Source organism: Pelodiscus sinensis, chromosome 30 (assembly GCF_052426305.1).
Source record: "Pelodiscus sinensis isolate ZL-2025 chromosome 30, ASM5242630v1, whole genome shotgun sequence".
Lineage (NCBI taxonomy): Eukaryota > Metazoa > Chordata > Testudines > Trionychidae > Pelodiscus > Pelodiscus sinensis.
Window position 1 is genome coordinate 251,746 of NC_143081.1, and position 13,709 is coordinate 265,454.

At 64.9% G+C, this 13,709-nt stretch overlaps 1 protein-coding gene across 5 annotated transcripts in view; it reads right to left on the reverse strand.

Moving 5' to 3' along the window:
- The window catches only part of CHD8 (chromodomain helicase DNA binding protein 8), a 42,841-nt gene that overhangs the window by 18,822 nt on the left and 10,310 nt on the right, over nt 1–13,709 (reverse strand). For all 5 annotated transcript variants that reach the window (XM_089774086.1, XM_089774089.1, XM_089774085.1 and 2 more), the window contains exons 7-18: nt 12,419–12,487; nt 12,226–12,281; nt 11,283–11,400; nt 10,437–10,520; nt 8,702–8,839; nt 8,301–8,422; nt 7,685–7,928; nt 4,319–4,495; nt 3,861–4,004; nt 3,390–3,645; nt 2,189–2,402; nt 1,531–1,726 (exon numbers count right to left, since the gene is read on the reverse strand). In XM_089774086.1, the coding sequence (XP_089630212.1) occupies nt 1,531–1,726; nt 2,189–2,402; nt 3,390–3,645; nt 3,861–4,004; nt 4,319–4,495; nt 7,685–7,928; nt 8,301–8,422; nt 8,702–8,839; nt 10,437–10,520; nt 11,283–11,400; nt 12,226–12,281; nt 12,419–12,487 (1,818 nt within the window). The remainder of the gene's footprint in view (nt 1–1,530; nt 1,727–2,188; nt 2,403–3,389; nt 3,646–3,860; nt 4,005–4,318; nt 4,496–7,684; nt 7,929–8,300; nt 8,423–8,701; nt 8,840–10,436; nt 10,521–11,282; nt 11,401–12,225; nt 12,282–12,418; nt 12,488–13,709) is intronic.

The window sequence follows — 13,709 nt, forward strand, 5'->3', positions numbered from 1 at the left end:
GGAGCGGGGGGGGGGAGTGGGGGGAACGACAGGGCTGGAGGCGTGTTGGGGGAATGGGGGGGGGTCAGGGTGCCTGGGGGTTCCCGGTACCTGCAGGTCATTCTGGGGGTTCCAGTCCGAGTCGAAGATGATGCAGGTGTCCCGGGAGCGGGGGGGGGGGAGTGGGGGGAACGACAGGGCTGGAGGCGTGTTGGGGGAATGGGGGGGGTCAGGGTGCCTGGGGGTTCCCGGTATCTGCAGGTCGTTCTGGGGGTTCCAGTCCGAGTCGAAGATGATGCAGGTGTCCCGGGAGCGGGGGGGGGGGAGTGGGGGGAACGACAGGGCTGGAGGCGTGTTGGGGGAATGGGGGGGGTCAGGGTGCCTGGGGGTTCCCGGTACCTGCAGGTCGTTCTGGGGGTTCCAGTCCGAGTCGAAGATGATGCAGGTGTCCCGGGAGCGGGGGGGGGGTGGGGGGGGGAACGACAGGGCTGGAGGCGTGTTGGGGGAATGGGGGGGGTCAGGGTGCCTGGGGGTTCCCGGTACCTGCAGGTCGTTCTGGGGGTTCCAGTCCGAGTCGAAGATGATGCAGGTGTCCCGGGAGCGGGGGGGGGGAGTGGGGGGAACGACAGGGCTGGAGGCGTGTTGGGGGCATGGGGGGGGTCAGGGTGCCTGGGGGTTCCCGGTACCTGCAGGTCGTTCTGGGGGTTCCAGTCCGAGTCGAAGATGATGCAGGTGTCCCGGGAGCGGGGGGGGGGGGGTTTGGGGGGGGAACGACAGGGCTGGAGGCGTGTTGGGGGAATGGGGGGGGTCAGGGTGCCTGGGGGTCCCTGGTACCTGCAGGTCGTTCTGGGGATTCCAGTCCGAGTCGAAGATGATGCAGGTGTCCCGGGAGCGGGGGGGGGAGTGGGGGGAACGACAGGGCTGGAGGCGTGTTGGGGGCATGGGGGGGGTCAGGGTGCCTGGGGGTTCCCGGTACCTGCAGGTCGTTCTGGGGGTTCCAGTCCGAGTCGAAGATGATGCAGGTGTCCCGGGAGCGGGGGGGGGGAGTGGGGGGAACGACAGGGCTGGAGGCGTGTTGGGGGAATGGGGGGGGGGTCAGGGTGCCTGGGGGTTCCCGGTACCTGCAGGTCGTTCTGGGGGTTCCAGTCCGAGTCGAAGATGATGCAGGTGTCCCGGGAGCGGGGGGGGGGAGTGGGGGGAACGACAGGGCTGGAGGCGTGTTGGGGGAATGGGGGGGGTCAGGGTGCCTGGGGGTTCCCGGTACCTGCAGGTCGTTCTGGGGGTTCCAGTCCGAGTCGAAGATGATGCAGGTGTCCCGGGAGCGGGGGGGGGGGGTGGGGGGGAACGACAGGGCTGGAGGCGTGTTGGGGGAATGGGGGGGGTCAGGGTGCCTGGGGGTCCCTGGTACCTGCAGGTCGTTCTGGGGATTCCAGTCCGAGTCGAAGATGATGCAGGTGTCCCGGGAGCGGGGGGGGGGGAGTGGGGGGAACGACAGGGCTGGAGGCGTGTTGGGGGCATGGGGGGGTCAGGGTGCCTGGGGGTTCCCGGTACCTGCAGGTCGTTCTGGGGGTTCCAGTCCGAGTCGAAGATGATGCAGGTGTCGGCAGCCGTAAGGTTGATGCCCAGCCCGCCTGCCCGCGTGCACAGCAGGAAGACGAAGCGGTCCGAGTCGGGCTTGCTGAAGCGGTCGATGGCGGCTTGCCGCAGGTTCCCCCGCACCCGCCCGTCGATTCGCTCGTACAGGTACCTGGGGGGAGCACCATGTTTACGTAGGGCTTATAGCAAGGCTACTCAACACGCAGCCCGTGGCCCGCACGCAGCCCGCGTGTGGGAGCCAAAACAAAAAAGGAGTCAGTGTCACGGTCTTCTGTCGAGCTGCGTTTTAGTAGCTAATTGCTGGACTATCGTCGCTCGTTCGACGTGCTGTCGTGGGGTGGAAATCGGGTACAGTTTGCATTTTATCAATATCAGCAGAACTGACTTAAACGGGGCCAGCGTGCTGCGTAGCCTCCCCTTCATCCTGTATCGTGTCAGTCAGTGGGACAGCGATTTGCATGTCTCTGCAGCCAGACCTCGGCACGTGTGGCCCCCGGACTTCCCCTGGCCTCTGGGGAAGGAACCGCAGCCCCTTGCTGCATCCCCGGCCTCACAGACCACCCCCAGGACGGCCCAGCATTTCTGCAGGCCCCGCGCCCCGGCAGCCCCTCACCGCCGCTGGATGAGGTAGTCCTCCAGGATGTCGAGGCAGCGCACCATCTGCGAGAAGATCAGCACCTTGTGCCCACCTGCCTTGAGCTTGGGCAGCAGCTTGTCGATCAGCACCAGCTTGCCAGCCGAGCGCACCATGGCCTGCAGGTGCAGGTCATGGGGCACCGCGTGCGGGCAGGCATCCCGGAACTCCGCCAGGATCTTCTCCTCTGCACCTGGGGGGACCCGGGGGAGGGTTACTGCTGAGTCACCCCATTGCTCAGCGGCCCCGTGTGCAGGCCAGCGGCAAGAGGCAGCGTGGCCTGTGGTGAGGGGGCAGCGCCAGCAGAACTAGCCAAGGGGGAGCCCCTGCAAGGGGAAGGGAGGGGAGGGGTTGGTGTTGAGGGAGAGCCCCCACCGTAGGGAGACCATAGTGTCGGGGGGGGGGGGAGAGGGCAGCGCCAAGGGAGAACCCCCACCACAGGGAGACCATAGCGTCGGGGGGGCCCCCGAGGGAGAGCCCCCACCACAGGGAGACTGTAGAGTCGGGGTGGAGCGGGGGCGCCGAGGGAGAGCCCCGGCGAGGGGAGACCATAGCATCGGGGGGGCCCCCGAGGGAGAGCCCCCACCACAGGGAGACTGTAGAGTCGGGGTGGAGGGGGGGCGCCGAGGGAGAGCCCCGGCGAGGGGAGACCGTAGCGTCGGGAGGGGAGGGAGGAGGGGGGCGCCGAGGGAGAGCCCCGGCGAGGGGAGACCGTAGCGTCGGGGGGGGGGGGGCGCCGAGGGAGAGCCCCGGCGAGGGGAGACCGTAGCGTCGGGAGGGGGGGGGCGCCGAGGGACAGCCCCGGCGAGGGGAGACCGTAGCGTCGGGGGGGGGCGCCGAGGGAGAGCCCCGGCGAGGGGAGACCGTAGCGCCGGGAGGGGGGGGGGGGCGCCGAGGGACAGCCCCGGCGTGGGGAGACCGTAGCGTCGGGGGGGGGGGCGCCGAGGGACAGCCCCGGCGAGGGGAGACCGTAGCGTCGGGAGGGGGGGGGGGGCGCCGAGGGACAGCCCCGGCGAGGGGAGACCGTAGCACCGGGGGGGGGCGCCGAGGGAGAGCCCCGGCGAGGGGAGACCGTAGCGCCGGGGGGGGGGGGGGGGGGGGCGCCGAGGGACAGCCCCGGCGAGGGGAGACCGTAGCGCCGGGGGGGGGCGCCGAGGGAGAGCCCCACCCAGCCCCGCACCGTTGATGAGATAGGGGTGGTTGCAGCACTTGCGCAGCTCCATCATGGTGTTGAGCAGGTTGGGCATGTTGGTGTGGCCGGCGCCCTTGGACAGGAAGGAGAAGTTCTTCTCCAGGATGGCCCGGTAGTACTTCTTCTGCACGTTGGTCAGCTCCACCTCGATGATGGTCTCCTGCTTGGGCGCCAGGTTCTTCTCCACGTCCTCCTTCAGCCGCCGCAGCATCATGGGCTTCAGGATGGCCTGCAGCTTCTGCACCTGGGGCAGCGCAGGGGAGTCAGCGGGAGGGGGATGCAGGCTGAGATGGAGGGGCGCACTCAGGGATGGGGGTTGGGAAGAGGAGACAGGGCGGGGAGGGACAGCCGGGGAGATGGGCAGGGCAGAGGTGGGAGGAGGTGCCCCAGGGGCAGGGGGCTCACCGGAAGCATGCAGAGGGAGGCGGTGGACACCCGGGGGGCCCCACCCACTCTTACCTGCTCCTCTGTCTTGAGGTCCCCGAAGTCCTTGAGGAATTCGGCCTCGGAGGGGAACTGGGAGGGCTCCAGGAAGTGCAGCAGGCTGAACAGCTCCTCCACCGTGTTCTGCAGCGGGGTGCCCGTCAGCAGCACCTTGTGCTCCTGCCACGTGGTGGGGAGAGGGGTCAGGGGCCAGCCCCCGCGCTCCCCTCCCTTGCCCAACACCAGCCCCTGGCTGGGCCCTGCAGCCCCACCCTCCCCTCCCCGGCCAGGCCCCAGCCCCCCTCCCTCACCCAGCCCCAGCCCCAGCCCTGCCGCCCCACAGCCCCACCCTCCCCTTCTCTGCCAGGCCCCAGCCCAGCCCCGCCGCCCCACAGCCCCACCCTCCACACTCCCCTCACCCAGCCCCAGCCCCCCCTCCCTCCCCACAGCCCCATCCTCCCCACCCCCACCAGGCCCCAGCCCCGGCACCCCACCAGGTCCATGTGCTTGAGGCTGTCCAGCAGCTTGCAGTGCCGGTTCTTGAGGCGGTGGGCCTCGTCGATGATGACGCAGCGCCACTCGATCTCCCGCAGCTCGGGGCAGTCCGACAGGATCATCTCGAAGGTGGTGATCAGCGCATCGAACTTGTAGGCCCCAGGGATCAGACGGCCCTGCGGTGGGGAGGGAGAGGAGCAGGGTCAGATGCGGGGGGGCCAGGAACTGCCCCACAAGGTGTCAGGGCAGGAAACCCGCCTCCTGGGGGGACCAGGCAATGCTCCAGCCCCCCTCCCCCCCCCCCCCCGCGGGGCTCTTCCTGCCATGAGCAGCTCGCACCCGGGAGTCCCTGCACTGCACACGCAGGACCGTCCCATGCCTCCGTGGCTAGTCACCCGGGAGTCCCTGCACTGCACGCCTGTCCATCTCCCCATCGTGTGAGCCCCCCTCCGGGCATCTGTGCTGCAGAGCAGTGTGCGTGACCGTCCCATGCCTCCGTGGCTAGTCACCCGGGAGTCCCTGCACTGCACGCCTGTCCATCTCCCCATCGTGTGAGCCCCCCTCCGGGCATGTGTGCTGCAGAGCAGTGTGCGTGACCGTCCCATGCCTCCGTGGCTAGTCACCCGGGAGTCCCTGCACTGCACGCCTGTCCATCTCCCCATCGTGTGAGCCCCCCTCCGGGCATGTGTGCTGCAGAGCAGTGTGCGTGACCGTCCCATGCCTCCGTGGCTAGTCACCCGGGAGTCCCTGCACTGCACGCCTGTCCATCTCCCCATCGTGTGAGCCCCCCTCCGGGCATGTGTGCTGCAGAGCAGTGTGCGTGACCGTCCCATGCCTCCGTGGCTAGTCACCCGGGAGTCCCTGCACTGCACGCCTGTCCATCTCCCCATCGTGTGAGCCCCCCTCCGGGCATGTGTGCTGCAGAGCAGTGTGCGTGACCGTCCCACGCCTCCGTGGCTAGTCACCCGGGAGTCCCTGCACTGCACGCCTGTCCATCTCCCCATCGTGTGAGCCCCCCTCCGGGCATCTGTGCTGCAGAGCAGTGTGCGTGACTGTCCCACGCCTCCGTGGCTAGTCACCCGGGAGTCCCTGCACTGCACGCCTGTCCATCTCCCCATCGTGTGAGCCCCCCTCCGGGCATGTGTGCTGCAGAGCAGTGTGCGTGACTGTCCCACGCCTCCGTGGCTAGTCACCCGGGAGTCCCTGCACTGCACGCCTGTCCATCTCCCCATCGTGTGAGCCCCCCTCCGGGCATGTGTGCTGCATAGCAGTGTGCGTGACTGTCCCACGCCTCCGTGGCTAGTCACCCGGGAGTCCCTGCACTGCACGCCTGTCCATCTCCCCGTCGTGTGAGCCCCCCTCCGGGCATCTGTGCTGCAGAGCAGTGTGCGTGACCGTCCCACGCCTCCGTGGCTAGTCACCCGGGAGTCCCTGCACTGCACGCCTGTCCATCTCCCCATCGTGTGAGCCCCCCTCCGGGCATGTGTGCTGCAGAGCAGTGTGCGTGACCGTCCCACGCCTCCGTGGCTAGTCACCCGGGAGTCCCTGCACTGCACGCCTGTCCATCTCCCCATCGTGTGAGCCCCCCTCCGGGCATGTGTGCTGCAGAGCAGTGTGCGTGACCGTCCCACGCCTCCGTGGCTAGTCACCCGGGAGTCCCTGCACTGCACGCCTGTCCATCTCCCCATCGTGTGAGCCCCCCCTCCGGGCATGTGTGCTGCAGAGCAGTGTGCGTGACCGTCCCACGCCTCCGTGGCTAGTCACCCGGGAGTCCCTGCACTGCACGCCTGTCCATCTCCCCATCGTGTGAGCCCCCCCTCCGGGCATGTGTGCTGCAGAGCAGTGTGCGTGACCGTCCCACGCCTCCGTGGCTAGTCACCCGGGAGTCCCTGCACTGCACGCCTGTCCATCTCCCCATCGTGTGAGCCCCCCTCCGGGCATGTGTGCTGCAGAGCAGTGTGCGTGACCGTCCCATGCCTCCGTGGCTAGTCACCCGGGAGTCCCTGCACTGCACGCCTGTCCATCTCCCCATCGTGTGAGCCCCCCTCCGGGCATGTGTGCTGCAGAGCAGTGTGCGTGACCGTCCCACGCCTCCGTGGCTAGTCACCCGGGAGTCCCTGCACTGCACGCCTGTCCATCTCCCCATCGTGTGAGCCCCCCTCCGGGCATCTGTGCTGCAGAGCAGTGTGCGTGACCGTCCCACGCCTCCGTGGCTAGTCACCCGGGAGTCCCTGCACTGCACGCCTGTCCATCTCCCCGTCGTGTGAGCCCCCCTCCGGGCATGTGTGCTGCAGAGCAGTGTGCGTGACCGTCCCACGCCTCCGTGGCTAGTCACCCGAGAGTCCCTGCAGTGCACGCCTGTCCATCTCCCCGTCGTGTGAGCCCCCCGTCCGGGCATCTGTGCTGCATAGCAGTGTGCGTGACTGTCCCACGCCTCCGTGGCTAGTCACCCGGGAGTCCCTGCACTGCACGCCTGTCCATCTCCCCATCGTGTGAGCCCCCCCTCCGGGCATCTGTGCTGCAGAGCAGTGTGCGTGACCGTCCCATGCCTCCGTGGCTAGTCACCCGGGAGTCCCTGCACTGCACGCCTGTCCATCTCCCCATCGTGTGAGCCCCCCCTCCGGGCATCTGTGCTGCAGAGCAGTGTGCGTGACTGTCCCACGCCTCCGTGGCTAGTCACCCGGGAGTCCCTGCACTGCACGCCTGTCCATCTCCCCATCGTGTGAGCCCCCCCTCCGGGCATCTGTGCTGCAGAGCAGTGTGCGTGACTGTCCCATGCCTCCGTGGCTAGTCACCCGGAAGTCCCTGCAGTGAACTTAGGCACGTTTATGCCGGTGCCTGTCCCGTCCCTTCCCTGGGAGTCCCAGCACTACTAGAGGGTGTGGGTGTGCGTGCGCCGGCCCTCGCACCTGGGAGTCCCTGCAGCACGTGTGGGGGGTGCCCAGACCCACCCCCACTGCACCCCGCCCCACCCCTGGGAGTCCCTGCAGCACGTGTGGGGGGTGCCCAGACCCACCCCCCACTGCACCCCGCCCCACCCCTGGGAGTCCCTGCAGCACGTGTGGGGGGTGCCCAGACCCACCCCCCACTGCACCCCGCCCCACCCCTGGGAGTCCCTGCAGCACGTGTGGGGGGTGCCCAGACCCACCCCCACTGCACCCCGCCCCACCCCTGGGAGTCCCTGCAGCACGTGTGGGGGGTGCCCAGACCCACCCCCACTGCACCCCGCCCCCGCCCCCAGGAGTCCCTGTAGCACGTGTTGGGGTGCCCAGACCCACCCCCACTGCACCCCGCCCCCGCCCCCAGGAGTCCCTGCAGCACGTGTCTGTGTGGGGGCGCCCACCCCCTGCAGGTTAGCCCCGTACCCGGGAGTCCTTGCAGTACATCTCGTACTGCTGGATCATCTGGCGGGAGGCCAGGCTGCCGTGGTAGACGATGCTGTTCATCTCGGTCCAGGTGTTGAACTCCCGCTCCCAGTTGGTGATGGTGGAGAGCGGGGCGATGACCAGGAAGGGGCCCCGGATGCCCACGTTGTAAACCTCCTGCAGGAAGGCGATGGACTGGATCGTCTTCCCCAGCCCCATCTCGTCCGCCAGGATGCAGTTCTGCCTGCGGGGGGGGATCGGGGCTCAATGCCCTGTACTGCCGACTGCAGGGAGCGTCTCACCTGGCCCCGCCCCCTTTCCTGCCTCCCTGCCTCCCGGCCCTGCCCCCTTTCCTGCCTCCCTGCCTCGCTGCCCCGCCCCCCCGCCCCCTTTCCTGCCTCCCTGCCTCGCCCCCTTTCCTGCCTCCCTGCCCCGCCCCCTTTCCTGCCTCCCGGCCCTGGCCCCGCCCCCTTTCCTGCCTCCCTGCCTCGCTGCCCCGCCCCCTTTCCTGCCTCCCTGCCCCCGGCCCCACCCCCTTTCCTGCCTCCCTGCCCCGCCCCCTTTCCTGCCTCCCTGTCCCCGGCCCCGCCCCCTCCCTGCCCCTGCCCCCGCTCACCTGTTGTACCAGTTGAAGAGCAGCCAGTTGACCCCTTCCAGCTGATACTCCCGCAGCTGGTTGCGGTTCTTGTACTCGTGGGAGAGCTCCAGTTTCTTCCAGGAGACAGCCTGGGGGCGAGCCTGGGGGGAGGGGCGTTGCCAAGAAGTTGCAGCCCTTACCCGCCCTGCAGTGCTGGGAATTGGGGTGCAGGCCCCGGAGGGGTCTGGGGTGGGGGAGGAGCCAGGGTAGGGGGCGGGGCCACAGCGATTAGGGGCCCAGACACAACCAGCTTTAGCCAATCGGGGCAGAGCTGGGGGCTGTCACTCTCCTACCCCTCAACTCAGGGCCCGGCTGCAATTGGCTCTGAGGGAGAGGTGCAGAGCTGGGGACTGGGGGCGGAGCCAGGGGCTGTCACTCACCACGCGTTTGAGCTCCGGGTGCCGGGCCTGGATCCGTTTGAACTCACGGACCTTCCCCTCGTCCACGTCCTCCTTGAGCTCCCAGGTGCTGTCCTCGTAGGGCAGGGAGCACCACTTGACCAGGTAGTAGATCACCGGCTGCAGGGACAGGCCGTCACCAGGGGCTCCCGCCGGCCCTGCACACCCGGCCAGGGCCATGTGCCGGGACGGGCTGGGGGTCCCCACCGGCGCCTGTTCCCAGCCCCGGGAGAGCTCCAAGCCCACCAGCCGCCCACACATCAGGGGAGCTGCCTCCGCCTCTTCCCCACCTCACTGTCCCAGCCCCCCCCGCCCTGCTCAGCTCAGCCGCCCAAACATCAGGGCTACGTCTACACTGGCCCCTTTTCCGGAAGGGGCATGTTAATTTCAGCGATCGTAATAGGGAAATGCGCGGGGGATTTAAATATCCCCCGTGGCATTTAAATAAAAATGTCCGCCGCTTTTTTCCGGCTTTTAGAAAAGCCGGAAAAGAGCGTCTACACTGGCCCCGATCCTCCGGAAAAAGCCCTTTTCCGGAGGATCTCTTATTCCTACTTCGAAGTAGGAATAAGATCCTCCGGAAAAGGGCGCTTTTTCCGGAGGATCGGGGCCAGTGTAGACGCTCTTTTCCGGCTTTTCTAAAAGCCGGAAAAAAGCGGCGGACATTTTTATTTAAATGCCACGGGGGATATTTAAATCCCCCGCGCATTTCCCTATTACGATCGCTGAAATTAACATGCCCCTGCGGGAAAAGGGGCCAGTGTAGAATCATAGAATAATAGGACTGGAAGGGACCTCGAGAGGTCATCGAGTCCAGCCCCCCGCCTTCAAGGCAGGACCAAGCTCAACCTACACCATCCCTGACAGATGTCTATCTAACCTGTTCTTAAATATCTCCAGAGAGGGAGATTCCACCACCTCCCTTGGCAATTTATTCCAATATTTGACCACCCTGACAGTTAGGAATTTTTTCCTAATGTCCAATCTAAACCTCCCCTGCTGCACTTTAAGCCCATTACTCCTTGTCCTGTCCTCAGAAACCAAGAGGAACAAATTTTCTCCTTCCTCCTTGTGACATCCTTTTAGATATTTGAAAACCGCTATCATGTCCCCCCTTAATCTTCTTTTTTCCAAACTAAACAAGCCCAGTTCATGAAGCCTGGCTTCATAGGTCATGTTCTCTAGACCTTTAATCATTCTTGTCGCTCTTCTCTGTACCCTTTCCAATTTCTCCACATCTTTCTTGAAATGTGGCGCCCAGAACTGGACACAGTACTCCAGCTGAGGCCTAACTAGTGCAGAGTAGAGCGGCAGAATGACTTCACGAGTTTTGCTTACAACACACCTGTTGATACAACCTAGAATCATATTTGCTTTTTTTGCAACAGCATCACACTGTTGACTCATATTCAACTTGTGGTCCACTATGACCCCTAGATCCCTTTCCGCCATGCTCCTTCCTAGACAGTCGCTTCCCATCTTGTATGTATGGAACTGATTGTTCCTTCCTAAGTGGAGCACTTTGCATTTCTCTTTATTAAACCTCATCCTGTTTACCTCTGACCATTTCTCTAACTTGCTAAGGTCATTTTGAATTATGTCCCTATCCTCCAAAGAAGTTGCAACCCCACCCAGTTTGGTATCATCTGCAAACTTCCAGGGGAGCTGCCTCCGCCTCTTCCCCACCTCACTGTCCCAGCCCCCCCCATCCGCTCACCTCTCCGTTGTCCTTATCGATACTGTGGGACTCGTCCAGGATCCGGTCCACCTCCACGTAGTCGGGGTTAAAGGGTTCCTCATCCTGGGGAGGAGAGACATTTGTCAGGCTCCTCCCCGCTCTCCAGTCTCCCCGGGGGCTGGGACTCCCCCACACCTCCTGTCCTGGCCCCAGCTCCCACCCTCACAGCCCTGCCCTGCTGCAGGGAAGGAGCCAGGCCCAGGGGGCGCTCTGGGTGCAGAGGGAGGACACGAAGTGCGGGACTGAATTAGCTCTGTTCACGGTGTTACGGTGCATGGGATTTCTACCATCCTGCAGTAACCTCGTGGGTGGGTGCCTCAGTTTCCCTGGGCACTGCACCACTGTCTAGATGGAGAAGGGAGCGGAGGTGTCAGTTTCCCCCTTATGTGCACAACAGCTGAGCCTGGGAGGGGGTATGTGACCAGGTGACCCCTTCAGCCCAGGAAGCAGGACAAAGGCCAGAGGCAGGGCTGGCTGCAAAGGGAGATGAGCTGCTGGGTGTGTGAGCGTGTCCCCCGGCCTGGGGGCCAAGGCCCTTGACTCTGGGCCCCCTCCTGCCCAAGATGGATTGCACCAACTGCTTCTGGTTCCTGTGCTGGCAAGTCTGTCGTACGCGGTGTCCCTGTCGACTAATAACCCTTCTGTGACCTGCTGCCAGAGTCCCCTCCAGCTGCAGCTGGGAGGGCGGGACCCCGTGGCTCCCCCACCCCTTGGAGACAGCTGCGTGGCAGGCACAGACGGGGATAGCCAGGGGCCACACAGCCCTGGGTACCCCCAAGAAGCATCACTGCTTCCCAGACCCAGTGGTTCCCCGCCACCGGGTACCTCGTGGAAGAAGTGCCGCATCTGTGTCATCTTGGTCTTGAAACGCTTGAGTTTCTGGTGGATTCGCTTGTCCTTCTCCAGCTGGGCGATGGTGGCCCATTCGCAGTGCAAATACGAGCTGCAGAAGGGCAGAGCAGTTAGACAGACCCATCCCGCTAGCAGTGCTCTCTCTACATTTGTCTATGTGCTGAATGAATTTTGTTCTTTGCACTGGTGCATGTGCACCACCAGCACAAACACATGCTGCTGGCCGGGGTGCTCTGCTAATCTGCTGGCCGGCTCTGGACTCTCTCCTGGGTGGCCATCCAAGTGCTCATCTTACAGGGAACCCTGCCCACCAGCGGTATCAGCCCTAGCCCGAAACGAGTTCAAATTCCGCCTCCGAAAACCCCGACACCAGGGATTTTGCACCCTCTGAATCTGAACAGAAGTGGGAACTTTGGAGTCTCCTGTGAAACAAAACGCCAAAAATCAGAGCGTCTCGCGGCCGTGAAAACCTGCCATTTCCTCAGGGGAAAATGACCTCACGCAGTTACGGTGCTGAGGGGTCTCACACGATATGAAGAGCAGAGCCGACGGGCGCCCCAGCCAGCCTGCAGACAGGCCACACGGAAGGCGCGTGCAATGCCCCACTGGGTAGCGCCTGCCTGAGGTGGGGGCTGAGACACGGAGCTCCTCTGAGGTCTGGAGAGCCCAGGCCAGAAACGGTCCCGCCCTTTGGGCGGAGGGCGCTGCAGCGATAGCAGGGAGGGGGGTAAATGTCCACCCCAGAGCCCCTTCCCCCAGGGCTGGGGCACCTAACAGCACAGACCCATCTGCTGCCCCTCAGGCGCCGGCAGGGGAAGCGCAGCTGCTCCTCCCCGCATCACCCCGGGGCAGGTGGGGACCTGGGCTCAGAGTGGGCACCGCGCCCAGACGCCATGAGGAAGGGCACGACACCTACTAGTTCTTGTATTTGACAAAGAATTCCTCCGCTTCCGTGAACTGCCCCGAGGGGAGCTGCAGAGAGAGGGAGGAATTAGCGCGGCTAACACCCTGCCCCCCAGCCTCGAACTGCCCGCCCCTCCCCCCGGCCATACTACAGCCCGTGCCCCCCAGAGGAGACAGACCCCAAGCTCTGCCCCCCGTGCACTCACCTCCTTCTTCACCACCCGCATGGACAGCACCTTGTCCACAATGGCAGCGTCCTCCTCGCTGGGGTTCTCCTGAGGGGGGATTGCGGAGGGGGTTATACACAGCGGGAGCCTTTCCCCTTCCACGCCCTGTCCCCCGCCACTGCAGTCCCAACCAGCCTTCTGTCTAGCGTGTTCCAGCCACGTGTGGAAAAGCGCACGAAGCAAAGTGTGGGGTGAGGGCCGACGTGCACCACCAGTACAGGCACGTGTGGAATAGTGCACGAAGCAAAGTGTGGGGTGCGTGCCGACGTGTACCACTACTACTGGCACGCGTGGAATAGTGCACGAAGCAAAGTGTGGGGTGCGTGCCGTCGTGCACCACTACTACTGGCACGCATGGAATAGTGCACGAAGCAAAGTGTGGGGTGAGGGCCGACGTGCACCACCAGTACAGGCACGTGTGGAATAGTGCACGAAGCAAAGTGTGGGGTGAGGGCCGACGTGCACCACCCGTACAGCCACGCGTGGAATAGTGCACGAAGCAGTGTGAGGTGCGTGCCGACGTGCACCACCCATACTGGCATGCGTGGAATAATGCACGAAGCAGTGTGAGGTGCGTGCCGACGTGCACCACCCATACTGGCACGTGTGGAATAGTGCACGAAGCAGTGTGAGGTGCGTGCCGACATGCACCACCCATACTGGCACGTGTGGAATAGTGCACGAAGCAGTGTGAGGTGCGTGCCGACATGCACCACCCATACTGGCACGTGTGGAATAGTGCACGAAGCAGTGTGAGGTGCATGCCGACGTGCACCACCCATGGAATAGTGCACGAAGCAGTGTGTGAGGTGCATGCCGACGTGCACCACCCATGGAATAGTGCACGAAGCAGTGTGTGAGGTGCGTGCCGACATGCACCACCCATACTGGCACGTGTGGAATAGTGCACGAAGCAGTGTGAGGTGCGTGCCGACGTGCACCACCCGTGGAATAGTGCACGAAGCACTGTGTGAGGTGCGTGCCGACGTGCACCACCCATGGAATAGTGCACGAAGCAGTGTGAGGTGCGTGCCGACGTGCACCACCCATGGAATAGTGCACGAAGCAGTGTGTGAGGTGCGTGCCGACATGCACCACCCATACTGGCACGTGTGGAATAGTGCACGAAGCAGTGTGAGGTGCGTGCCGACGTGCACCACCCGTGGAATAGTGCACGAAGCACTGTGTGAGGTGCGTGCCGACGTGCACCACCCGTGGAATAGTGCACGAAGCAGTGTGAGGTGCGTGCCGACGTGCACCACCCGTGGAA